The 27,874-nt window shown below is 43.7% G+C and overlaps 2 protein-coding genes across 5 annotated transcripts in view; one reads left to right on the plus strand and one right to left on the minus strand.

Annotated features, from left to right (window-relative positions):
- The window catches only part of CENPP (centromere protein P), a 316,284-nt gene that overhangs the window by 150,709 nt on the left and 137,701 nt on the right, over positions 1-27,874 (minus strand). The window lies entirely within an intron of this gene.
- Positions 1,420-26,819, plus strand: ASPN (asporin). Of its 2 annotated transcripts, XM_079791361.1 has the most exons (9): positions 1,420-1,654; positions 6,557-6,658; positions 10,492-10,764; positions 12,502-12,614; positions 16,371-16,584; positions 17,569-17,679; positions 21,610-21,703; positions 23,328-23,466; positions 25,525-26,819. In XM_079791361.1, the coding sequence occupies exons 3-9, from the start codon at positions 10,521-10,523 to the stop codon at positions 25,720-25,722; spliced, it is 1,113 nt and encodes a 370-aa protein (XP_079647487.1). In that variant the 5' UTR covers positions 1,420-1,654; positions 6,557-6,658; positions 10,492-10,520; the 3' UTR covers positions 25,723-26,819. The 2 variants fall into 2 exon arrangements, with proteins under 2 accessions (XP_079647487.1, XP_079647486.1); XM_079791360.1 differs by lacking the exon at positions 6,557-6,658 and having other exon boundaries at positions 1,421-1,654; positions 25,525-26,817.

The following is a 27,874-nucleotide window of genomic DNA, read 5'->3' on the forward strand; positions in this document are numbered from 1 at the left end:
ATGACAATGAACAAATAACTGCTAACCAAAAGGGCCCGGCGGGGTCTCAAAACCCTAACGCTGAATGAAGCAAGCAGACCCAGAAGAGAAAGCAAGGCCTGGCGCCTGCTCCTGTGCCGCCGCAGGGCTGCGTGCGGAGCCAGGAGGGCCTCGGGACGGGGAGGCTCTGGCGGCGCAGCGGTTTTGCTCAGGGTGCGGTGTGTGAAGCTGAGCTATACCATTAGAGTGTGTTTATATTTTTGTCAGATACACTTCAGCTAAAAGTTAAAAATTAGACATTGTGCACAACAAATATGATTATGCCCAAGGGCCTCCCATCAGAGCTGCTGCTCTCATGGAACCCAGGTTAATAAAATCCCATCAACTTTCAAGATGTCACAGTTCAAGGTACCATGTTTAGTTCAAAAACAAAGCCACGTCTGAACTAAACATAACTGAGTAAACAGGACATAAGCATTCTCACCAAACCAGAAGCCGCCACCCTCAGGTACTGCAGGCCCGCGGCTCCTGGGCCAGCGCGTGGGACGGTCCATCTCCAGGCGCGAGAAAGGGTGGTTTATTTGGGTGGGGCTGGCCACCCGACACACCTGAGCCATCCTCTCTCCCTCTCCCTCCCCCTCTCCCTCCCTCTCTCTGGCTGGAGCTGCCATTTCTCTGGGAGGGAGAGGATGGTCAGATCTTTACGGCAGAAGAACAAACTGCTGACTGGAGGCGCCGTGAGAACAGGCCTGCAGGCCAGGACCCGGCATCTCGGCACGGAGGGCTTCTCAGCAGGTGCAGGACAATGTCCTCTGGCAGGGTGCGGCCCTGCCTGATGTGGGAACGGGCATTCTCTCAGGGGAGTGGGGAAGGGTATGCTGCTGGGCCTTTCTTCTCCGAGAAGGACGTCTTTCCGCTCCAGAGTCCTCCCGAAAAACTGTGTTGTCACAGCTGATATTCTCTTGAAAAGGGAACTTCCCAGCAGGTGTTACCTGGATCCAGGTGTCTGTGCCATATCAGAACACACAAGCTGGGGCCTGGGGTACCCCAAGGGCCTGCTCTGCAGTTCCCAACACGCCGGCAGCGGGGTTCAACGCCGTGAAAGGAAAGCTTGAGAAGTATGCTCTCTGCAGTCGCTTCCGTCCACAGAAGGAAACAGCAGCATGGCTCCTGTCTCAGATACACTCGGAGTTTGGTTTATACTTCAATAATGTTCGTATTCTTGACTAAGATTGATAAATATTTTGTTGAACTATATAGGGTAATTTTTAAATTTGTAATTTGTAAGTATTCTTTCATTTAAGAATTTCATAAATTATTTTTTCAAATCAGGATTTCTTAATGACTTCATGTACTTCAGTGGCCAGCTGCCATGTATTAGTAAGCACTCTTTTTCTTCAGAATCTTCCAGTAGACGTCTAGAGTTTAGCTAGAAGTTTTGGCTACAATACAAACAGTGATGGAAAACACATGAGCAGTAACAAGCTTTAATCTTGCTTCTCGGCACTCACTTGGGCTAATCTGTGGAAGCAGCTCACCCCAGGGGCAGCCCCTCGGTCCTCTGTACATGTGACACCTCCTCTCCTCCTTGCAGAGTACATGAGGACATCCCTGCAGGGAAGCAGTACATGCTGGGAAACTCGACTTTCATGAGGACTTGCTCTCTCCTTACAAGGTATGTTTTCATGTTGTTGTTGTTTTCATGTACCAGTAGACAATTACCTTATAGTCAATACTAAGGGGACATTAATATTATTAACATAAATGCTTGTAAATGATAGAATAAAGTTTAAAGTTTGTATAATTTCTTAAAAAGCAGTACTTAATTATATAGCAACCTAAAATAACTCTTTTTGTTTTACATATAATGAATTTATTTCAATATAATTGTGACTTTTTTACAGCTAAAAGTGAAAACCCATCATTGTGCTTTACCATAAATGCTAACATAGTTAATTGTAAAAAATCATTTAAACAAACATCTATATCTCCTTTTAGGAAAATAATATTACCTTAATAATTAATGATAAGGAAGTTTGAGAATATCACAAATACATTAAATGAAATAGTAAATATTTCTTTTGAAATGTAAAACTATATTTTCTAATGTATTTAAAAATATATGAATTATTCAAATTTCATTTTTAGTTACACATTTGAATGTTCATATTTTCCCTTGATAAATGTCTTCCTTATTCTTAGGTGATGAAATGGCACTGTACAGTAAAAACAGAAATCCATATAATTTCAAGAAAGAATTATGATCAGCAACAGTTTAACTAGATCTATATTCAACATAAAAAATTAGGAACTTCTTTTCACAAAAATCCATAAAGTCAGAATTTAAAACAAAGTTTTCTTTTGTCCCACCCCAAAGTAAATTTTGTATTAAATCTTAGATTTAAGAAAATCAAACAATGTGTTTGGTATTCTACTTCCTCATAATTTAAATAGAGCAGAGCATTCTTCCTTGTTAACTACTCAGAGGGGTGACAACCAGGAACCGTGGCCACATGTGTAGGATAGATCACAGAGAAACCTGAGGGGTCTAGGTCTCTCTAAAAAGTATAAAGTACTTTTATAACTTAATCCCACCAAGAACCATTGAATTGTTTAAAAAAGTAAATCCAAAGCCCACACATATGCAAAAGCATCTTGATATTTTGTTTTCCATATTTCACACATTGTGTAGTGCTGGGAAGATGAGGGGACGTGCAGGCCTCTATTACAACTAGCGACTGCATATTAAAAATATTAAAACAGAATATTTTATACTTAATCTGAGATATGAGACAAAACAGATTGACTTATAAGCACAAGTCTTAAGGAACTAGAGGAAACAGCAGAAAAATGAAGAAGCTTTTGCTTTTAAGACAGCAGCTAGGTTGCTAGAAGGCACTGAAAAACTGATGGACAAAAATTGGAAAAGCAGCCAACAAGTTCTTTTATCAGATGTTATTTATACTTATAAGGTAACGTTACTGTTTCTTTAAGGAAAGTCTAGTCTATAGAAGTATCAGTTTCCATGACCAAGAGGTGCTGTGAATAAGATTCCAAATGCATATTTGGATGTTTAACTGACCTTGTTTACACCTGAATTTAGTCTGGATTCCACCTCTGAATGTGCAGAATATGTTATGTAACACTCATATACTGGCACTTGTGAACTGATATAAATATTTCAGCCAAAGGGAAAAGTTGCCAAGCATGAGATTTAAAAGCAATAACGTGTTTCCCTAATAATAGTGTCTGACAGGAAATACCATTTCACTTAGACAAATTTTCCATTCCAAGTTTGTGGAACATTGAAGGGGAAAACAGGAGCCTTTGCAATTTCAGAAAGACATTTCTCAGGTCTGTTGCCAAGCCTGGGAATCTGGGCGAGCTTCTCAGCCCGCCTCTCCTCGGACAGTTGGGTTACTGTCTGGAAGTCACTGGGCCTGGGACTTGGTGGAGGCCATGCAGGAGGTGGGCAGTGCAGGAGTGAGAAGGCTGGCCTCAGCTTCTTCAGACGCAACGAGGGCCAGGGGAGGAGCCTCTATGTGCCACGGCTCCGTTAATACCAATTATCAGCACAGAAATCACATTCCAAATACTATTCCGATCTAGGGAAACTTGAAACCAAAATCCAGAGCTCTGCATGAGTAAGAAACTCTGGCAAAACTGGTCTATATTGGGAAAATACTGAGTCTTCCTGAGAACAAGACAAATTTCAGTTTATAAATGACACAACATAAATACCTCCAAAACTAATCAAGCAAGAGCCTAAGCCATGGTAATAAACTCAAAATTTAAAATAAGGACAAATAACTAAAAGTCACATCATATTAAATGAGAATATTCTCTTATATTCTTTCTGAATAATGGGGTGGGGAGGGGCAGGACATTACTATGCCGTATTCTCTCCTGGACATTCCATATTTTTCTACTGATAAACAGACTTAAGGTTTGGGGTCTACAATCACTTGTACTTTATCAAGTCTGTATCATCTCAGATGGGGTGTAAATCATGGGTAGGGAACGTTCGGTCCGAGGGCCATAGGGCCAAGAAATCATTTGGCCTGGCCCTGCCAAGGCATTAGGGGTGAGTTAACTAAATGTTTGACCAAATACAGCAGGTTAGTTTTAAGTTGATAATTTTGGATGGCCACAAATGATGTTTTATATCCAAACTAGAGGCCTGGTGCACGAAATTCGTGCACGCGGGGCGGGGGAGGGGAAGGGTCCCTCAGCCCGGCCTGCACCCTCTCACAGTCCGGGAGCCCTCGGGGGATGTCTGATGGAGTGAGCCTAAGCTGGCAGTCAGACATCCTTAGTGCTGCCGCGGAGGTGGGAGAGGCTCCTGGCACTGCCACTATGCTCGCCAGCCGTGAGCTCAGCTTCTGGCTGAGCGGTGCTCCCCCTGTGGTAGTGCACTGACAACCAGGAGGCAGCTCCTGTGTTGAGCAGGATCAGGCTGAAACCAGCTCTCTGACATCCCCTGAGGTGTCCCAGGCCAGGCTGAGGGCGCAGGCCAGGCTGAGGGACCCCACCAGTGCACGATTGGGATCAGGGAGGGACGCAGGAGGTTGGCCAGCTGGGGAGGGACCGTGGGAAGGCTCCAGGTTGTGTCTGGCCTGTCTCACTCAGTCCCGATCGGCCAGACCCCAGCAGCAAGCTAACCTACCGGTCGGAGCATCTGCCCCCTGGTAGTCAGTGCACGTCATAGCGACTGGTCAACCAGTCGACTGTCTGCCCCCTGGCGGTCAGTGCATGTCATAGCAAGCAGTTGAGAGGCCTTAGCATATCATTAGCATATTATGCTTTGATTGGTTGAACGGATGACCAGACGACCAGACACTTAGCATATTAGGCTTTTATTATTAGAATTAGTTTCAGGTGTATAGTATAGTGGTTAGGCAATTATATATTTCACAATATGTTCCTTCTGATATTTCCAGTACTTACCTGGCACCCTGCAGTTATTATAATATGATTAACTATATTTCCTATGCTGTACTTTACATCCCTGAAGACTGTTTTGTAACTATTAATTTGTACTTCTTGACCCCTTCGCCTTTTTTTGAATACCCAGCCCTACAATCCACCTCCCCTTTGGCAGCCATCAGTCTGTTCTCTGTAGCGAGTCTATTTCTGTTTTGTTTGTTGTATAGTGTTGTTTAGATTCCACATATAAGTGAAATCATAGGTATTTGTCTTTCTCTAACTGACTTATATCACTCAGCATAATACCCTCTAGGTCTATACATGCTCTCACAAATGGTAAGATTTTGTTCTTTTTCTGGCCGAATAATATTCCTTGTATACACTGAGTGGCCAGATTATTATGATCTCTGAACACATAATAATCTGGCCACTCAGTGTGTGTGTGTGTGTGTGTGTGTGTGTGTGTGTGTGTGTATATATATATATATATATATATATATATATATATATATATATATATATATTAGAGGCCCGGTGCATGAATTCGTGCATGGGTGGGGTCTGGCCAGCCTGGCCATGGGGAGGGGACATGGGCAGTTGGCCGGCCTGCCTGCTGGTCGAACTCGTGGTCGAGGGGACAATTTGCATATTAGCCTTTTATTAAATAGGATATACACTGAGTGGCCAGATCATTATGCGTTCACAGATCATAATAATCTGGCCACTCAGTGTATATGTACCACAAATTTTTTTATCCATTCATCCATTTATGGACACTTGGGTTGCTTCCATAGCTTGGCTATTATAAGTAACTAGAGGCCCAGTGCACAAAATTCATGCACAGGGGTCCCTAGCGGCTGCTGGCCGGGGCCTTCCTTCATTTCACGCCATCCCCTGGTGGTCAGCGCATGTCATAGCAAGCAATTGAACTCCCTGGTCGAACCCCCAAGGGGACACTTTGCATATTACGCTTTTATATAGAGAGATGCTGAATATAGAGGTGACTATATTCTTTCAAATTAGTGTTTTAGGTTTCTTCGTGTATATAAACCCAGAAGTGGAATTGCTGGGTCATAAGGCAGTTTCATTTATTTTTTCTTTGTTTTTTTGTTTTATTTTTTAAGGCAGTTCCATTTTTAATTTTTTGAGGAACAATGGTGGCACCAATCTGCATTCCCACCAACAATGCTCAAGGGTTCCCTTTTCTCCACATTCTTGCCAACACTTGTTGATTTATTGATGATAGCCATTCTGATAGTTGTGAATTAATATCTCATTGTGGTTTTCATTTGCATTTCTCTGATGATTAGTGACGTTGAGCATCTTTTTATATGTCTGTTGGCTATCTGTATGTCCCCTTTGGAGAAGTGTTTATTCAGGTCCTTTGCCCATTTTTTAATTGGATTGTATTTCTGATGTTGAGTTATGTGAGTTCTTTATAAATTTTGGATATTAACCCCTTATCAGATGTATCATTGGCAAATATGTTCTCCCATTCAATGGATTGTCTTTTCATTTTGTTGATGGGTTTCTTTTGCTGTGAAAAAAACTTTTTAGTTTGATGTAGTCCCATTTATTTTTCTTTTGCTTTCCTTGCCCAGGATATATATATATATTTTTTTTTTAATATATTTTATTGATTTTTTTACAGAGAGGAAAGGAGAGGGACAGAGAGCTAGAAACATCGATGAGAGAGAAACATCGACCAGCTGCCTCCTGCACACCCCCCACCGGGGATGTGCCTGCAACCAAGGTACACGCCCCTGACCGGAATCGAACCTGGGACCCTTCAGTCCGCAGACCGATGCTCTATCCACTGAGCCAAACCGGTTTTGGCTCAGGATATATATTATTAAGAAAAATATCAGAGTTTATACTCGCTACCTCTAAGGGGCCCAGTGCACGAATTCGTGCACCAGTGGGATCCCTTGGCCTAGCCTGAGGAATCGAGCCAAAACCAGGTCTCCGACATCCTCTGAGGGGTCCTGGGTTGTGAGAGGGCACAGGCCAGGCCAAGGGGCCCCACTGGTGCATGATCGGGGTTGAGGAGGAACGCGGGAGTTTGGCCAGCCGGGCGGAGGGGGGACTTCGGGAGGGCTCCAGGGTGTGTCCGGCCCGTCTCAGTCCCAATCAGCCGGATCCCAGCAGCAAGCTAACCTACCAGTTGGAACATCTGCCCCCTGGTGGTCAGTGCATGTCGTAGCCACTGGTCAACCGGCCAACTGTCTGCCCCCTGGTGGTCAGTGCATGTCATAGCGAGCGGTTGAATGATATTAGCATAGCATTAGCATATTACACTTTGGTTGAACAGACGATCGGACGACCGGACACTTAGCATATTAGGCTTTTATTATATAGGATGGCCCCTGGCAGAGAGAAGGTTCCCCGCCCCTGCTGTACACGGTGAGTTTCTTGTGGAATCAAGGTTCGCCTGACTTCTCTTTTGAAGTAACCAAAATATGTGAATACAAAAATGTAAGATTAATTTTACATGGCTAATAGAAGGCAAAATTAGTAAAGAGAGAAAAATGTGCCGGAAGACATTCTTGGTTCCAACATTAAGCATTTCCCAAATGTGTGGCTCCATTGGCTGGGCATTGCCCTGTGCACTGAAAGGTAGCTGGTTCCATTCCTGACCCAGTGGGGGCGTGCAGGAGGCAGCTGACCTCTGTGTCACCATCACATTGATGCTTTTCTCTCTCCCTCTCCCTTCCTCTCTGTCTCTCAAAGTCAATTATTTTTTTAAAAAGTTGTACTTACTGTTCATTATAAAAGTTAAAAAAGAAAAAGACACAAGAAGTCATTCCTCATTCTACCACCCAGAGATTATCATCAATTAGTATATTTGTGTCAGGGTTTTTGTTTGTTTGCCATGTATAGATTTTTATATTTGTTTTTCCTTAAAAGAAATTTAATAATTTTAAACATCTGTGCAAATATCTTATAGGTTACAAAGTATTTCAAGAATATACCATATTTCACATATTTCCCTTTAGCCATTTTTAATTTTTTGCTACCCTATATAATAAAAGCCTAATATACTAAATGTCTGATCATCTGGTCAGCCATTCAACTAATCAAAGTGTAATATGCTAATGATATGTTAAGGTCGCTCAACCGCTCACTATGATGTGCACTGACCACCAAGGAGCAGACAGTCGACCGGTGGACCAGTTGCTATGACATGCACTGACCACCAGGGGGCAGACACTCTGACCAGTAGGTTAGCTTGCTGCTGGGGTCCAGCTGATAGGGACTGAGTGAGATGGGCCAGACATGACCTAGAGCCCTCCCGGGGTCCTTCTCCGGCTGGCCAACCTCCTGAGTCCCTCCTCAGCCCCGATCGTGCACCAGTGGGATCCCTCGGCCTGGCCTGCGCGCTCTCGCAATCTGGGACCCCTCAGGGGATGTCAGAGAGTCAGTTTCGGTCCGATGGAGAAATGACCGATCACTATGACACACACTGACCACCAGGGGGCAGACGCTCAATGCAGGAGCTGCCCCCTGGTGGTCATTGCACTCCCACAGGGGGAGCGCCACTCAGCCAGAAGCTGGGCTCACGGCTGGTGAGCATAGCGGCGGTGGTGGGAGCCTCTCCCACCTCTGCAGCAGCACTACAGATATCCGACTGCCCACTTAGGGGAGCAGGCCTAAGCAGTCAGATATTCCCTGAGGGCTCCCGGACTGCAAGAGGGCGCAGGCCAGGCTGAGGGAACCACCCCCCCCCAGTGTACGAATTTTGTGCACCAGGCCTCTAGTCATACATCCTATATAATAAAGAGGTAATATGCAAATTGACCATCACACCCACACACAAGATGGCCGCCCCATGTGGTCATAAGATGGCCACCACAAGATGGCCAGCAGGAGAGAGCAGTTGTGGGCGATCAGGCCTGCAGGGGAGGGCAGTTGGGGACGATCGGGCTGGCAGGGGAGCAGTTCGTCGTTGGTCAGGCTGGCAGGGGAGTGGTTAGGAGGTGATCAGGCTGGCAGGCAGAAGCGGTTAGGGGCAATCAGGCAGGCAGGCAGGTGAGCAGTTGGGAGCCAGCAGTCCCGGATTGTGAGAGGGATGTCCCAGATTGGAGAGGGTGCAGGCTGGACTGAGGGACCCCCCGCCTGCCCCCAGTGCACGAATTTTGTGCATCGGGCCTCTAGTCCTATCTAATAATAGACAAATATGCAAATTGACCATACCTCTGACACACCCACCAGCCACGCCCACCATCCAATCAGAGAGAGTATGCAAATTAACCGAAACCAAGATGGCTACAGCCACAGAGAGCAAGGTTTCCTAGGTAACAGAGGAAGCCAAGCTTTCCGCCTGCCCTTGCCAGGCCTAAGCCTCCACTCAAGCTACAAAGTTTCAATTATAGAAGGTAAACAAATTCAAACAAATGGCGGCAGAATGGAGCTTGAGAGAGCAGGCCAGGGTTGCCACCGGCAACAGAGGAAGCAAAGCTTTCCGCACACCCTGGCTGGGCCCACTCGCTTAAGGCAACAAAGTTTCAATTATAACCCCAACACAAATGGCTGCCGGCCTCGGAAGGAGCCCCAGGCTTGGCTCCGCTCGAGGCTACAAAGTTTCAATTGTAGAAGGAAAATAAATCCCAGATACCAGGGCCTCCGCTTAGGTGCTAGGGGGCATGGCCGGCCTGCAAACCACCACAGGCCCTCGCTCAGGCCGCCCCACACCCCAAGGGAACCCCCACCTGATCCGGGACACCCTTCAGGGCAAACCAGCTGGCCCCCACCCCTGTACCAGGCCTCTATCCTATCTAATAAAAGAGTAATCTGCAGATTGATCATCACTGCAACACACAATATAGCTGCCCCCATGTGGTCAAAGATCCTGCCCCCATGTGGACACAAGATGGCCACCACAAGATGGCCAGCAGGAGAGGGCAGTTGGGAGGCACCCGGCCTGCAAGGGAGGGCAGTTGAGAGAGACCAAGCCTGCAAGGGAGGGCAGTTGAGAGGGACCAAGACTGCAAGGGAGGGCAGTTGGAGGTGATCAACCCTGCAGGAGAGGGCAGTTAGGGGTGACCAGGCCGGCAGAGGAGGGAAGTTGGGGGCAAACAGGCTGGCAGCAGAGTGGTTAGGGGGTGATAGGCTGGCAGGCAGAAGTGGTTAGGGGCAATCAGGAAGGCAGGCAGGCAAGCAGTTGGGAGCCAGCAGTCCTGGTCCTGGATTGTGAGAGGGATGTCCAACTGCCCGTTTAGGCCCGATACCACCGGGATCAGGCCTAAACGGGCAGTTGGACATCCCTCAAGGGGTCCCATATTGGAGAGGGTACAGGCTGGGCTGAGGGACAACCCCCCTCCGTGCACGAATTTCGTGCACCGGGCCTCTAGTAATTCTATAATGAACATCTTTATGCACATTAGCATTGCTTCCTGAGATTAGATTCCAAAAGCATAAATACTGGATGAAAAACAAAGATCTTTTTAAAGTTTCGAATGCATACTGCTGAACTGCTTTCTAAAAGGTTGCAAAATTTACTCACAATGGACAAGAATGACACTTCTGAGAAAAGTTCAGTTGCAGAATTGTGTTTAACTGTTAACTTAATCTTCAATGTCTACTTAGTCTTAGACTGGCCCTGTACACAAGACAACATGAAGGAGTATGTGCTCCTAGTTTTCTTGGCTTTGTGCTCTGCCAAACCTTTATTTCGCCCTTCATACATGACGCTGAAGAATGTGATGCTGAAGGACATGGAAGATGAAGGTGACGCTGATGTTGACAACTCTCTTTTTCCAACAAGAGAGCCAATTAACCCCTTCTTCTCATTCGATCTGTTTTCAACATGTCCATTTGGATGCCAGTGCTACTCAAGAGTTGTACACTGTTCTGATCTAGGTAAGAACATGTCAACTTGTTTTGGAGAATAATCCTATTCTGACAAAATTTAATTTTTGAAAAGTATAACAAACCACAAAGTACATGCAAACTTATTTTGAAAATCAGAGGAAAACCATGAGAATTTCATATAGAGAGCATTTCCTTCTCTTCCCAAATTTGAACCAAAGTGCCTCGATTTCATTTCCGTCAGAAGGAATGGATGTTACTGCAGCCTCTTCACCTCAGGGCACCAGAAGGTTGAGAGTGTGCTTTCTAGTAAAACTCTACACTAAAAAAGTAATCCACTGTCCAGGGCAATGAACAGGTTACAGAGTTGTGAAGTCTCATTTAAAGACAATTCCCTATTTGTTTTTAGTGATTTGAGTATAGAATGTCTATATAAGAAGTGGCTGAACTAAATTACTTTTAAAGTCTGTTAAAAATGTGTAATTCTCTATTTTATTTTTTTTAATACTTTAATGAATGTGTTCTCCCATAGAAGGGCACACTCAGACCCTGCTCAAAAGAGGATGTGATGGGATTTATATGAAGAGGTGCTGTAGTCAGCTATTTCCAAAAGAGGTGACTCAAATGTGCACACTGCAGGAGGCCAAGGTCTGGCACCCCGTCCCAGGGGCTGAGGCCATCAGGGCCGCTGCAGAGTGCGTCTGAACACTCGGTGTCTCGTCCTGCGGCTATGGCACTTGGGCACTAGTCAAAGCTTGTTACAATCCACTCCAGAGACTTTACAAAGTGTGCTACTAAGGGACAATACGAGAGAGGTGAACAAAAAGCATTCGTTAAGATTATGAACTAGAATCAGTGGGAAAATCTTAATGAAATACACAGGTTAGAAAAAAATGGTTTTTAAGCTCTACCTTTGGCATTGCTGTGATGGGGATGATAAGATGAGGTAATGTTTGAGAAAAGCTAGTCTGGAAGCACAGCAGCGCGAGTGTGGGACGAGCAGCAGAAAGGAGAAACTCAGAGGCTGAGACAGACCCTGTCGTGAGAAACGGCTGTAGTTAGGAAATATCAGAATGTACTGTCATTTCTAAGCTGCATCCCAGGCAAGCAACATTGACACCGGTGGGTGTACACTGGGCTGGTTCACCGTGGCTGTGACTAAGAGGATGTGCGTCGTCAGCACAGCATCCTTAGGCCAAGGCCTTCCTAGCCGCTGCCAGCTCCGCTCCAGGACACACTGTCATCAGAGAGCTGAAACCACCTGCCTCCAGACAGACAGCTGTTTGGAAATAGTGTCCCCTGAACAGTTAGCTCATAAAATCAAATCTACTGAACGGAATCTGCACTGCACAGACCTTACCATGACACCTCCCCATTAGCAGCGGACACTGCGCCTCCCCATGACACTCACAACGAACAGTTTGGGTATCTGTCACTCTTCTCCCTCAGAAAATGGAACTCTAAAATGCTCAACAGACCACAAATTTGCAAAGAACTTGAATGTTCCTCAGTCAAAGTGCACCCACAGAAGCTGGCCTCGCTGGAGCCTCCTCCACGCCAGGCCCAGGCAGCAGTCCAGCGGTGACGGCTGGACCAGCCAGACATCTTGTAAAGATAAATGACTGGAAACGGTCTAGGCCTTTCCAAAGAACAATGTTTTTGTCATACGTTACATGTTAAGTCATCTGTTATTAATGGTAACCATGGACTTTAACAAGTGCACAGCCTAACATATCAGCTATCTCCTCTAAGAAAAGAGTGTACATCTAACGTTTGTTTATTTCTCAGGCTTGCCCTCTGTCCCGAGAAACATTCCATTGGATACTCGAATGATTGACCTTCAAAACAATAAAATTAAGGAAATCAAAGAAAATGATTTTAAAGGACTCACTTCACTTTATGTAAGAATATATGCTCATATTTTCAAATATTTAAGTGAAAATCTCTATCACTGCTAAAATAATCACTCGTATTGTGTTTGTGTAAGTCAGTCTTACTTTGATGTGTGAAGGAGGACAGAAACTTAGCTATTCAATGGTGTTCTGGTTAATGAAAAATTATAGATTTAATTCAAGTGGTGTTTACTGACAACAATCAGGTGAAAGGCAGTGGGCTAAGAATTAACTAAATGGTCCTTAAATGAGCTTATGACCTATTCAGGTAGTCACTAAAATGAGTAACACTGAGTACTTACAGGAACTAATAGCATACAGGGCTAAGGAAATGGGTACCCAAACCAACTGATTTAAGTCTAACAGTGCCACATGCAATATATCTAAATGACAATATATATTTTCATGGCTTTTTTTCTCTAAACCTTAAAAGATAAAAAAAAATAAAAATGCTTTACTGTATTTATTAACATTTTAATTTTCTAAGATTTAAAAGATTTTTATTTCTAATTTTAACATTTTGAGACTCTAGGTTTTAGCAAGTAAAATTTCCAATTTAATTTGCAATTAAGTTTGGGGAGAGCCTGACTCCGCACGGTCACAGGGTGTCCCTCTCCCCTCAGCACCGTGCTCAGCCAGCACTGCTCTTCCAGGGCCACTGTCCGCCTCCTCCTGCTGCGCTGAGCGAAGGCACTCACAGCGTGGCAGCGGCAGTGAGTCACAGAGGAGAGGGAGAGCACCACGCCCACATGGCTCTTGCTGCCATCAAGTAGGCCTGTGCCCTCCTTCAGCTAAAAGATCGGCTGGTCATGTCCTCGGCACCAGGAGGGATGCTCTCTACTAGGCTCTCTTGCTCAGTCCTCACCCTAAACCTGCCTGGAATGGAGCCAGGTCAGCCCCCTGCCAAGTCACTCTCTTCTCTGCACTTCCAACATCAGGCTCCTGGGGCCTTTCAAACGTACCATGCAGACAGCTCAGATTTGGTTAAGCCCATACATAGCATAGTTTCCGAGAGAGAGAGGGGGAGGGGGGAGAAACTGAAAGAGCATATATTTATCTTATAACCGAGGTCTCACTTGAATATTAAGACAATCAGAAACAGAAATGGCACAATGGATCCACCCAGGATCCATCCAGTCCGCCTGTTCAGGACAGACCACAGGACAGCGGAGGTGGCGAGAATGGGTCACCATTCTACCCTCATAAGTTGGACATAGAGCCTATGAGTGCTTCTACCACTTCTTAACCTATTTTCAGCTACACGACCACAAGAATATTTAATGTCAGATTTAATACCAAAACCATAAAAAGTTTTCAACTTAATTTGTCAGAACATTATTGCATTTTAGGAGCATTCCAGGGACTTCCTGCACATGTAGTCCTGTCAATCAGTGGGAAGGCCGCATAAGAAGATGGCAAAGCCATCTCAGGCCGCCGTGATGGTCTCTTAGGCGCAGTTTCGAGGGGGCACTGTATTGGAGGGTGAGTGCTCTCCAGTCAGGCACAACTGGGCTCACATCTCGGCACCCTATCTCAAAACATTTATTGAATTACAGTGTCATCAGTACCTGTCTTTAAAGAGAATAAAAATGTTTTTAGATATTCTGTGAATTCTCTATATTATGCTTCAGCGACTTGTTTAGCATCGTGGTTCTTACACAAGAACAACACAGCGTTAGAGAGTGAGTGAGATCCTTACACACACACACACGTGCGCATGCTCCCAGGTCACCTCCAGTCCATTGTCACAGCCTCACTCATCATAGTGGCTATTTCTAAAAGGCTATATTTTTCTCATTGTCTGGCCTTCCCTAGAGCTACACTGGGTAGGGCTCTATAACTGCCCCTTTTGGAATCTATAATAATAAAAGTGTAATATGCTAATTAGACCAGATGTCCTTCCGGATGAAGCCGTGGCTGCAAGGGAAGCCCGGGTCTCAGGTGCCTGCAGGCGGCTGGAGGGTCCTGGGTGCCAGAGGGAAGCTGGTGCCAGCAACCGGGAGAAGGAAGGCCTACTTTTGCATGAATTTCATGCATCAGGCCTCTACTTATTATATGAAAGCCAACACTGAAAATACAAATCACCTGGAGACAACCTGCTCACCTGACTTGCTGGGGAAGCATTTGATGGCATGCCACAAAAACTCTTACCCCATTTGTACTACTTACACCTCCTTTTATGAAGCTCTGACAATGGCATGTCTTACCCAGGGAGGGGAACAAACCCAGACGTGATGGAGGACCTGCCTGAGGCACACGTTCCCTGTGGGCTCTTGGCAGTGCAGGCACAGGAAGCGCACAGACAGGAAGGGAGACTGGAGGGCAGGCAGGCGGGCCAGAGAGGAGAGCAGGCTAGTCGCTTGTCTGCACTGGGCCCATTTCCTCACCACCACAAGGAGACATAATTTTCGCTAAATTGACCTCAAAGGGTTGAGTGAAGGTTCATAAAGTTGTTACGTCCTCCCGTCCCCCCTCCCCTCACCTGACCGCACACTGCAATGTAACCAAATGAAAAGAGAACGAAGTTATAACTGGCATCATGCATTCAGAAAGGAGTACATGTTAGCATTTGGTAACAACTGTAGTTTCATTTGTTCCCCTAGCCCTACCTTTTCTCAGGTAAAAACTGTATCAGCACTGGTGATGTCTGAATGAAGAGCAAGAAAAGGGAGAAGCAAAGTGCCTATAATAATAAAGATAATTTAACTGTCAAAGCATTTATTTGTATTTCTTCTGTGCAATACCAATAACATGAATAACACGAGAAAGGCATATTAACTCAGTGTGGAAACCACAGGAAGGTTGTTGTAGAAGGGGACTAGGGACAACATTCACAAGAGGAGTGCATCTAGAGCTGCCCCTGAAAGAACGGGGCATCTGGACAGCAGAGGGGGTAAAAGTCCGAAGGAAGCTACACACCTGCCACGCCCCCTGGGGAAACACCCTTGCAAAACCTGGCAGTAAAAGAAGGATTAGGCAACGTTCATTTTGAAGTGAAAATAATTACTAGGGTGACTGACAAGTTCTGGCTGCCAAAGACTTCCCAGTTTGGGTTCTGACGTTCCCACGTCCCAGGGGACCCCCATCATAGCAGCCAACACCCTCCACAGGGCACAGCGGGGAGAAGGCAGTCACCAAGTGGTGTGCTGTTTTTTCTTGGCTGGGTTAATTTGCATACTCACTGCTGAGTGGCTGGGTCACCAAGTGTTTTTACTCTCAGGCTGCTGTCTCCTCTAAAGGATGCTGCCTTGTCACATGGAGACATCCCGCAGAACTGAGAAAGGGTTAGGCATTGCTCAGGACCCCCCACTGTCCCCAGTATCTGAAATATGTCTGAGGGCACTTGGTAGGAGCTTACTCTGACAGGTCTATATTCTGGGGAAAATGGTAAAGAGTAGGAAACACAAAAGAAGTGAGGTTAAACTTAATTTTGCAGAGTGAACCAATTCTAAGGTGAGATAAAGATAACACTACCAACTACTGCCCTAAAGAGAAGTGGAAACTAGAGGGGCCTCAACCAGGTAACACATCACCTCCTCAAAATAAACCAAAGACACAAAACCACTCATTAAAGCTTTGCACTGTTCCAACTCAGTGTAAATATATACATATTTAGTTTAGATTGGGCTGAGCAATTACTGACATTGTTAATCAAGTACAGAAAATGATGCAGTTTGCACTGACTTCCATAGTGACTGGCCATTGTGGAATCCTGGCAGGTCAATCTGCTTCCTAATATGGTGCCACTTTCTATCTTTCATCTAGGCTTTGATCCTGAACAACAACAAGCTAACAAAGATACACCCCAAAGCCTTTCAAACCACAAAGAAGTTGAGAAGATTATATTTGTCCCACAATCAACTAAATGAAATACCACTTAACCTTCCTAAATCATTAGCAGAACTCAGAATTCATGATAATAAGGTTAAGAAAATACAAAAGGAAACATTCAAAGGAATGAATGCTTTACATGTTCTGGGTAAGTTTTTGCAAATAAATGAGACATTTAGAAATTATAAGTAATACACAGAGATAGAGATTTTTATCATCATTAACCTTTAAGACTGATAATTTCTAAAAAAATTTTGAATCTAATATTCTTTACCTAGATAAGCCACTTACAAGTCAAATAAAATGTAAAATTGTATAGTACTGAAAGATGCCTTTTGTAATACACACACACATGAACTCTCAGACTCTGCTCTTAAATACGTAGTATGGTTTTTGTTTTCTGACTGCTCCCTAATCGGTAAAATCTGTTATCACTAAATTTAAAGGTAGTATTCTAAGTGTATTATACAAACTACTCAAATACAGTATAGAAAGTTCATTCGGATACTGTCTGGAATGTACATCTAACTTTTCATTAACTGCTTTAAGAATACTGAGCTAAGGATGGTTTTTGTTGTACATTTTAAATTCCACTCTGTTTTTCTTCTAACACCCATGGAGTAACCATGCCATCTCCCCATTCCACACCCATTCAAAATTCCCAACCAATGTTCTCCTTCGTTTATGCCCTTTAATTTAGCCAAGTACCTGCCCTTCCCATAGCCTCACTTACTGGCATTTCCTCGGTTATTTTTCTGTTAATCAAGTAACAATTTCGTACTGACTAATAATTTTAAAAGTTTAGGTAACAAACTAATATACACTGGCAAACAAATACTTTAAATTATATGAAGGCTGATCTTTTTTCTACAGTAATATTACTGTAATGAATCCTTGACCATGCTTCTGATTGGGAGAGAATGATAAATTACTGATTTAGTAATTGAAAGCAAAGTGGTAAACGTGTTATTACATTCCAACCTGCAAAGCAGTCTTTTTCGGAGACTGAGGGGAAATGAAGGCAACAGAAGCAGACACACTGAGTGAACAGCCTAGCGTGCACTGCGTCCTGGGATGTGCATGCTAGGTGGCCTCCTTCCACACACCGCTGAGCCCTGTCATTCCCCCACAGAAATGAGCGCAAACCCTCTCGACAGCAATGGCATTGAGCCGGGGGCGTTCGAAGGGCTGACAGTGTTCCATGTCCGAATCGCAGAAGCAAAACTGACCTCAATTCCTAAAGGTTTGTGTTCACTTTGTGTAAAATAACGTATTTTTTAATGTCATCCTATTTTTTAAATGACCATTAAAATGTAATGTTGTAAACTGTACATACTGAAATTAGAATCCTTTCTGCCAGTATATCTGGTCAGTGTAGTATGAAATCGAGTGTTTTCTCATGAACACCCTGGAGAGCCGTATGTAGTATAAAACCAGAATCTCCACCCCACCACAGTGAGAACAAACATTAAGAAATAAATGCCTAGTTTTCTTTTCCTTTCCTAATATTTGCTATCTATACTTTGTCCTTCTGTGAAGTACCTGTTTCAGGTAAGAATTCTGTAAAGAAAACCGAGGACAATGCACGGGGCCACAGACTCTTGTCCTGGGTGGCGCTGTGCGGCCCTGGCGGGGGTGAGAGGGCTGCTGTCAGAATAATGAGTCACTGCACAGAAGGGCCCCAGGACAATGCTGAGGACCCGGGACACGCCCTCTTGTGACATCACTTACCAGAATGAGTACCATCCTTTACCATGTGATCTGAAGCTGACACCTCAAAGTAAAATACTTCTTTAAAAAAAAAATAAAAAAAAAAAAAAATATATATATATATATATATATATATATTCTTATTGATTCAGAGAGGAAGGGAGAGCCAGTGCTGTGGGAGGGTGGGCTCAGACATGGGGACACTGCAAACCATACGGACTGCAAGTCTCCTCACGGTGCAGTGTCTCTTTAAAAGGAAGCTTTAACTTCTCAAGATTCTTCCAAAGCCTAAAGGAAGGTTTTACGTCTTAGGAATCTAAATTGGAATAAAATCTCTCATCTTACATAATTACTCCTCCGAGATCCCTAGGACATTAATAATCCAGTTAAGTTTTTTGTTTTATAACTTATTTGTTAAAATGCTAAGGTTAGCCCTGGCCGGGTAGCTCAGTCGGTTAGAGCCTTGTCCCGATAGGCCAAGATTGTGGGTACGATCTCTGGTCAGGGTACATATAAGAAGCAACCAATGAATGCACGGGTGACAGCAGGTCAGTGTTTCTCTCTCCCCCTTCCTCTCTCTCTAAAATCAATTTTAAAAAATTAAAATGTTAAGGCTGCCAATGGATGTGTCTCACATCGATGTTTCTTTCTGTGTGTCTTTCCCCTCCCTCTTCCACTCTCTCTAAAAATCAATGGAAAAATATCCTCAGGTGAGGATTAACAACAACAACAAAATGTTAAGGCTGACCGCCTAAATGTTATCATTCAACCATCAATGCCCCTTGTGGCAGGATGAACTAGGACCAACAAGTCCTTACCATACCTGACAAGTTAACATAAAGATAGTGAGAAATGTTTTCTTCCTATTCATTTGGAAAATCCTACTTTATAATAAATGGTATTGTGTGGAGGGAAGGAGAGGCTTGTTTGAAGATAGGATAGGAATAGAAATACCTGTATAAAAGTATGCTGATATTTGTTGGCAGTCAAGGAGCTGCTACCCAAATTCATACTTTTGCTCACTTATCCTACAGAGCCTATTCATTTTGGTTACCTACCTTCTCCAGGCCTAGAGAGAAGTCCCCTTAAGTTCTACAAACCCAAGACGTTTCCCTGCCTCCTCCACATGAGCAGATATTTCTCTTCTTTGACTTGCTATAAAATATTCTAGAGTAGGCTAGCACACTCTGTGAACTTTTTCTAGTGATTTTTGTATGCATTTGCTTAACTAATATATAAGGTCTTTAAAAAGAGAACCTTTTCTCTTACATATTGAAGTGAGTATATAGTCATTCCATAAAGTAATTAGGTTCAACTAATCAGAATTCAAGAAATTAGAACGCTCTTGGTTTAGAATTATTTTCCTGCTCTCTAGTTTATTTACTTTTAAAATTCAGAATAGATTCTGGAATCAACATAAACTCAGCCATGAAGAATACTGATATTTATAAGGATGTTTTAATTACCTTCATCAGTCTTTGCCACCAATATAGGAAGGAAATGTTTCAGCAAGAGTTGAAAAATAGAACACCTTTCTCAGCTAGTTAACTAGAACCTTTGGTTGACAAATAATACTTTACATTTTTAATACTAAGTATTACATACAATACTAGGTCCGACATAGAATAAAATAAAATCTAACTTAATTTTCCTAAAATCTAACTTAATTTTCCAGTTGCTATCTTATATTCCAGCTTCAATTAATCTAAGGAGGCCTGGGGTCAGAACACACAGGTTGAAGAAGAGAAGCGGCAAGCATTCACAGAGTAGCTGCCATGTGCCAGATGGCACTTGGTAGAGTAAAAAAAGATGCTTCTCTTGCCCTGGCCAGTTTGGCTCAGTGGAAAGAGCATTGGCCTGCAGACTGAAGGGTCCCAAGTTCAATGCAGGTCAAAGGCATGTACCTCAGTTGCAGGCTCAATCCCCAGCCCTGGTCAGGGCACATGTGGGAGGCAACCAATAGGGTGTCTCTCTCACATCGATGTTTCTCTCTGTCTCTCCCCCTCCTTCCACTCCTTTAAAAATCAATGGGAAAATATCCTCAGGTGAGAATTTAAAAAAGAGAGAGATGCTTCTCTTGATTTATGCAGAAACTACTGCTAATTGAAAAGAATTAATATTGTAATGGACCAAATAGAGTAAAAAACTACATGTTCATAGTGATAGTAAAAAAATTCACTGGTCACCTCTGGGCATTGTACTAATTCATTTCTTGAAATAATCGAGCATTTATGCTGCCTTTTCTGTAAAACTGTATCACATAGTAAATAAATAAGGAAAATTCTTTAGAGAAGAATTCCACGTAATAAATAAAGAATGACAAAATCAGGAAAATCATCATGTTCCCATTCTCTTTTTAAAAATGTTTTTATTGATTTTAGAGAGAGAAGAAAGGAGGATAGAGAGATAGAAACATTATGAGAGAGAAACATCTGCTGCCTCCTGCACACCCCCAGTGGGGATCGAGCGGAAAACCTGGCCATGTGCCCTGACCGGGAATCGAACAGTGACTTCTTGGTTCCTAGATTAATGCTCTACCACTGAGAAGCAATGGCCAGCCCGTGTTCCCATTCTTAGAGAAGTAATGGACCTAGGAGTCACCAATGAATGCTAAGACCATCAGGGGAAAGGGCTCCTTCTGAGTCTAATCTGGTTGTCTCTCAATCTAACCACTAGGTCCTAAGAAGTACGGGGTCTAGAGGACATGATAAACTACCTTGTGGAAGTCGTTAGCCCAACCCACAAATGCGTATCTCAAACAAATCAATATCTGAAACTAATCAACAGAAGAGAGAGAATGTAATAGGAGAACAGATTTAAGAACCAAATAAATGTACTCGGTAAACTTTATTAGGATACAGATTTGAACAAATCAACAACATATTTGAGATCATTAGGGAAAGGAATAAAAACAAATAAACTGTTTTTAATAATCAATAATTAGGGAAGGGAGGTTGGGGGCTGTATGAAAAAGGTGAAGGGATTAATCAAAACAAACAAACAAAAAAACAAACAAACAAACACTAATAGACACAGACAACAGTATGGTGACTACCAGGGGGAGAGGGGAAGGTAAAAGAGAGTGATAGAAGGAGACTTGACTTTGAGTGGTGAACACACAATACAATACAATACCCGGATGTTGTATTATAGAATTGTACAGTTGAAACTGATATTTTATTAACCAATGTCACAAAAAATTCAATTAGAAATAATCAGAAACTAATGGGGTAGATAAAACAAGATTGGAAAAATTAAGATAATTGTTGAAACTTGGCAACAGCATGGTGGTTCATAATACTAGCTTCCATTTTTGTGTATGTTTGAAATTTTCCATAATAAAAACTAAAAAAAAAACAGATCCCTAAAAAATTACCTGTCTATATTGTGATTCTCAACAAGTAAATAATTAATGGGGCTTGATTTTACTTGATCTAACATACATTTCTTTCCTTATCATTAGAGCTACCATCAACTTTATTAGAGCTTCATTTAGATTATAATAAAATTTCAAAAGTGGAACTTGAGGATTTTAAACGATACAAAGATCTGCAAAGGTAAAAGTTCCCCAAATCCTTACTTGCAAGTGGTAGTCTGTGTGATGAATATGAGTGAAATTTCCTGGAGAATGTGTATAGGGACCTAATGAAGATTATTGTTGTTGCTACTGGAAAGTGTGAAGGGAAAACTGGAAGGAACTGCTACTACTCTGTCGTGGTGATGAAAGAGGGCACCAAGTAGAATCACAAGACACTTCACTTTTTTTTTTTAAATCCTTGCCCAAGGAGTGAGGATATTTTTCTCATTGATTTTTAGAGGGAGTGTGAGAGTAGAAGGGAGAGGGGAGGAGGAAAGAGAGAGAGAAGCATCCATGTGAGAGAGATACATCGATTGGTTGCCTCCTGCATGTTCCCTGACCAGGGCCAGGGATCAAACCTGCAACTATGTACGTGCCCTTGACCAGGTATTAAACCCTTGATTCTCATAGTGTGCAGACCGATGCTCTAACCATTAAGCAAAGCTGGCCAGGGCAGATGACACTTTTCAAATGTTCCTTTTTAAAAGTATCTATCTCTATAAAAGCCTAAGCAACCATCACAACCGAACGAACAACCGAACAGGCTGCGTGGGGCGACCAGGCCAGCAGGGGGCTTAGTGATGGGCGACCAAACGACCGAGCAGCAGGCTGCATGGGGCAACCAGGCCCACAGGGGGGGCAGTTGGAGGTGACCAGATTGGTGAGGGGGGCAATTGGGGATAACCAGGCCAGCAGGGGGGGGTTCAGTTAGGGGCAATCAGGCAGGCAAGCAGGTGAGCAGTTAGGAGCCAGTGGTCCCGGATTGTGAGAGGGATGTCCGACTGCCGGTTTAGGTCCAATCCTAAACCGGCAGTCGGACATCCCCCGAGGGGTCCCGGATTGGAGAGGGTGCAGGCTGGGCTGAGGGGACACCCCCCCTTGCACGAATTTTGTGCACTAGGCCTCTAGTAAGTTACATAAAGAATTTTCTGACAGTGGAGGAGAGGGCTGTTAAATAAAACCATGAAATGCCTTTCTCTGAACACAAATATAAATATAAACTAGAGGCCCGGTGCATGAAAATTCATGCACTGGAGGGGGGTCCCTCAGCCCAGCCTGCCTCCTCTCACAGTCCAGGAGCCCTAAGGGGCGGGAGGCGAGCCGGAGATGAGGGGAAGGTGACGCCTCCATCACACCTCTGCTGCTGGCACTGCCGGGAGAACAAGCCTCGGCCGGCCCTGGTTACCGGAGCTTCAGGTGGCCCTGGGCGGCTGGGCAGCCACCAGCCTTGGGCCGGCCCTGGGTGGCTGGGGGCTGAGGGGACTGGGGGGACTCCGGAGGCAGGTGCGCGGAGCGGCCGGACCCGTCTGGGGGCAGGCCTGGCCATGCCGCGCGCCTGCTGCCCCCACAGGGATGAGGGGACTGGGTGCCACCATGTTGTGGCTGTGGGCACCACCATCTTTGAGGGCGTGGCAGTCAATTAGCATATTCCCTCCTTATTGGCTGTGGGTACCGCCATCTTTGTGAGGGTGTGATGGTCAATTAGCATATTCCCTCTTTATTAGATAGGCTAGGAAAGGTTTATATTTTTAACTCAGTTGTGTTTTGAGCTGAATTTATCACACTATCTGCTTAAGAGTTGATGAATTTTATATCATTTTTAGGCTTGGCCTAGGAAACAACAGAATCACAGATATCGAAAATGGGAGTCTTGCTAACATACCACGTATAAGAGAAATACATCTGGAACACAATAAACTAAAAAAAATCCCTTCAGGATTACAGGAGTTGAAATACCTCCAGGTAAAACATTCTACTTGTGTTTTGTAGATATGAGTACTTTTCTTTGTTTTTATGAAGCCTATCAGTACCTACTGCACAGACCAAGTAAGTAGCAAGGGTAAAGGAAGAGAGCATTAGGAGAATGGTTTCCACAGAAACGTCACTAGTACACACAGGCACCCATCTCCATCCTGCCCGTTCTCCCGTGGAGACCAAGGCCCAGTGGCAGAGGGTCAGCGAAGCTCAGGGCTCTGGGAGGGCAGAGGCTCTGTAAAGGCAGGACTGGGCGGGAGGAAACCGGGCAGAATCACACATCCTTTCACTCTGTAAACATTCCATGAAGGCAGACCGTGGGGACAGGTCCTACGTATTTTCACTACCAATGCAGTGTTAGATTAGAAGTGTATGCTTCTTAAAAAATTAAGGCTAGAATATAAAATCAAAAGTCCATATTTGGAACATCATAGGTTCACATTTCTTGTTCTTCATTATTAGAAATCTTTTCCATCTAATTTGGCAACTCCTAACTTATGAGGGAGGGACCACAGAGTCCTTGGAGAATCAAATAAAGATATTCCCAAGAACAAAAATGAAGACAATATTTTGCACGGAATTTTAAAAGTTTCACAGATCTCCCCAATTCTCACCTATGGACCTCAAATTAAGAATCCCTATTTAACCCCATTTCACTTTAGCCCATTTTCTTCATATGCTTTCCTTGCTATAATATACAATGTTTTCACTTTCCAAGAAGCAAAAACATGTGGAGACCAAAACTAGGCTTTGAGCTACTTGCCTCTAGATTTCTTTCCTATTTATCTTTAGACAAGTTTTGTTAACTACACTCCTGTCACATACAAGCTATCAATATGGAAGTGCTATATGCAGGTGTTCATCTCAAGGTTATCACTTTTGCTTTGAATTTTTCAATGCTCCATTTCAATGTCTACTGTTAGACAGCGAGCATGACCTGAGTCTTTCCTCTCTTAAGCCGTCCCATCTTTGCCTACTTCCTCCATAGCTCTGGCCCCAGCTTCTGGAAGCTCTTAAATCTACCCATTTAAGATTTAAGCATTTTAAAAATTGAATAAAATTGTAACACAAAGAGAGAAGAACACAGCCATAATGGTACAATTCAGGGAATGTCCACAAAGCTAACAGACCCATGTCCAGTACCTCTTCCCACTCCCAGGGAGACGGGGCTGGGGAAACTACCCCTAGCACCGGCACTGAGCTTGGAGAACTGCACAGCTCAGAAAGCATCGTCACAAAAGCCCTGAGACACAGGGCACAGGGACTCCAACGCCAAACCGAACGGCTTTAGTAACGCCTAACAGCCAGAACCAATACTTAGCTTGTCCAGCAAAAGGCTCCTACTTTGTTATATGCCAAATGCTGTCAGTTAAGTAGATTGTTTTTACATCCCAGAAATCTCAGTTCCCCAAAAAGACCAAAGAAGGAATTTAAAGGGATGTTAAGGGAATGAAGGAAAGTTTCTATATTGTGCACTCTGAGTAATAATTTAAGTTAAAGACATATACACAGCCTATAAAATTGTATTTTGTCCACTGGTGCAAAGATTCAACTATTGATAATGTATTGCAGATATGTATGTCAGATGTCAACAGACATGTTTTTTTCTATAAAACAAACTTACAAAAAAGCGGCTCTATAACTCTTTCCCTTGATCACATAAAATGCTAACAATTCTCCACACTCATATTGCAAGCCTAATTCTTAAAGCGTTAAACTCCATTCTAACACTTTAAGCGCATGGCTGCACAGATGGCACTGAGGCGACCCGCACACCCGGCAGCTGTGCAGAGAAGAGCGGTGCCGAGCAGGAGAGTGCTCCTGCCGCGGCGAGTCTGACACCACACTTCACACACAGAGCACTTCTGTGTATGACGCATGGACCTCAGCTGTTAAATTAAGTATTTAACAAGCATAAACGAGAACATGTATTTTAAGTGAAATATATTCAAGTCAGTATAAAATAAACCCATGAACTAAAAATAGAGTATCTTCTTTTCACATTTACTATGTATTTTAAATCCATCCTTATTATTACTACAACAGATAATCTTCCTTCATTCGAATTCAATTACGAAAGTGGGAGTGAATGATTTCTGCCCAACAGTGCCAAAGATGAAGAAGTCTTTATACAGTGCAATAAGTTTATTCAAGAACCCGATGAAGTACTGGGAAGTGCAACCAGCAACATTTCGTTGTGTTTTGAGTAGAATGAGTGTTCAGCTTGGGAACTTCAGAAAGTAGTAATTAGCAATGAATAATGTCCATTTATTATAAAATGTAAAAGCTGTTAAACTTAGGATACTTGAGCTCTATTAGTAATGGTGGTATTATGCTCAGAAGCAAAAATCTATTACCTTGTGGTACATCAGTGACTTGACTTTAGGACAAAAAATTTCATCAGAATTTTGCAAAACTATTGATACATCTAAATTAAGAGAAACAGCATCAATTGCAGTTTTCTTATGCACACAAATGATTTTGCATAAATCTCATGCTTGAATATTCTTTATAAAAAAAAGAACATTCAGTATTTAACACTTTATTATCAAGTATATTTTAAAAAGAACTGTACTATAAATGGAATGCCTGATGTAGCAAAATCTGTACTAATATCATTTGTTGTTAAAAAAAAAAACCCACAAAATTAACAAGCACAGTGATATGAAGAATACAGTATATTATTTCCATTCTTTCTTTAATAACTTGGGTAGTACTGTAATATTTCCAATAATGGTAAAGTATGGGTTGATATCATGTATTCAACTTCTCATGTCTTAGAGTCTTACTGTCTTTATGTTTAAAACTAATCCTTTCTAATAAAATTGTCAGTAAGTGCATATGATCAACTCGACCGATGTTGAGCTGGTTTTTGAGCTACAGCACCTGCTTTTCTTTTTTAATTATTATTATTCAATTATGAAACCTCGATGAAATGTGTAGTGCTTATGTAAACTCTGAAACTCAGGTTTTCTATTATCACAGTTATTCTAAGCTGTTACAGTATGTCAATGGTAAGGTTGCACAGCATTGTCACCTCAACACGAAGGAATACTTCTGAGAAGTCCCTCTGTAAGGCCGTCGTTGGGAGAGCCTAGTCACTCTAAATTCTGCACAGATTGGATGATTCTAAAAAACACAGCTGGTATAACTAAACAGGCAGAGCATTAAATGAAACACATAAACTAAACACTCTCAATAAAACTTAAGAGTACTTTATGTAGTTTTTATTGGCATTCAACCTAAGTTAAGTAAAACTAGAAAATCAGATAAACATTAAAATTTTGGTTTTAAATAAAACATTTGTGCTTTGGCTTAATTTTTATTCTCCTACCCAGGAACTATTTGACAGAAAACTCTAGTTTATATATAATTCTAGAGACCTGATGCATGAAATTCATGCAGGGGAGAGGGGGTGTCCCTCAGCCCAGCCTGCACCCTTTCCAATGTGGGACCCCTGAAGGGATGTCCGACTGCCCGTTTAGGCCCGATCCCACCGGGTAGTTGGACATCCCTCTCACAATCCAGGACTGCTGGCTCCCAACTGCTCACCTGCCTGCCTTCCTGATTGCCCCTAACCGCTTCTGCCTGCCAGCCTGATCACCCCCTAACCACTCCCCTGCCAGCCTGATTGATGCCTAACTGCTCCCCTGCCAGTCTGTTTGGCCCTAACTGACCTCCCCTGCAGGCCCGGTCACCCCTAACTGCCCTCCCATGCAGGCCTGGACATCCCTAACTGGCCTTCCCTGCTGGCCATCTTGTGGTGTCCATCTTGTGTCCACATGGGGGCAGGATCTTTGACCACATGGGGGCGGCCAACCTGTGTGTTGGAGTGATAGTCAATCTGCATATTACTCTTTTATTAGATAAGATAGAGGCCTGGTGCATGGGCGGGGGCCAGCTGGTTTGCCCTGAAGGATGTCCCGGATCAGGGTTCCCTTGGGGCGTGGGGCGGCCTGGGCGAGGGGCCTGTGGTGGTTTGCAGGCTGTCCACGCCCCTCGGCGACCCAAGTGGAGGCCCTGGTATCTGGGGTTTATTTTTCTTCTACAATTGAAACTTTGTAGCCTAGAGCGGAGCCAAGCCTTCTGCTTGCTCCGTGGTGGCAGCCATTTCTGTTGGGATTTATTTATCTTCTATAATTGAAACTTTGAAGCCTTAAGCGGAGGCCTGGGCCGGCCAGGGTGTGCAGAAAGCTTGGCTTCCTCCATCGCTGGGGGCAACCCTAGCCTCCCGCTCTTTCCAGCTCCGTGGCTGCCGCCATTTCTGTTTGGATTTATGTATCTTCTGTCATTGAAACTTTGTAGCCTTGAGTGGAGGCCTAGGCCGGCAAGGGCCGGCGGAAAGCTTGGCTTCCTCCATTGCTGGGGAAACCCAAGCCTCCCTCCTGCTCTCTGT

This window comes from Cnephaeus nilssonii (assembly GCF_951640355.1).
Source record: "Cnephaeus nilssonii genome assembly, chromosome: 14".
In the NCBI taxonomy this organism is placed as follows: domain Eukaryota; kingdom Metazoa; phylum Chordata; class Mammalia; order Chiroptera; family Vespertilionidae; genus Cnephaeus; species Cnephaeus nilssonii.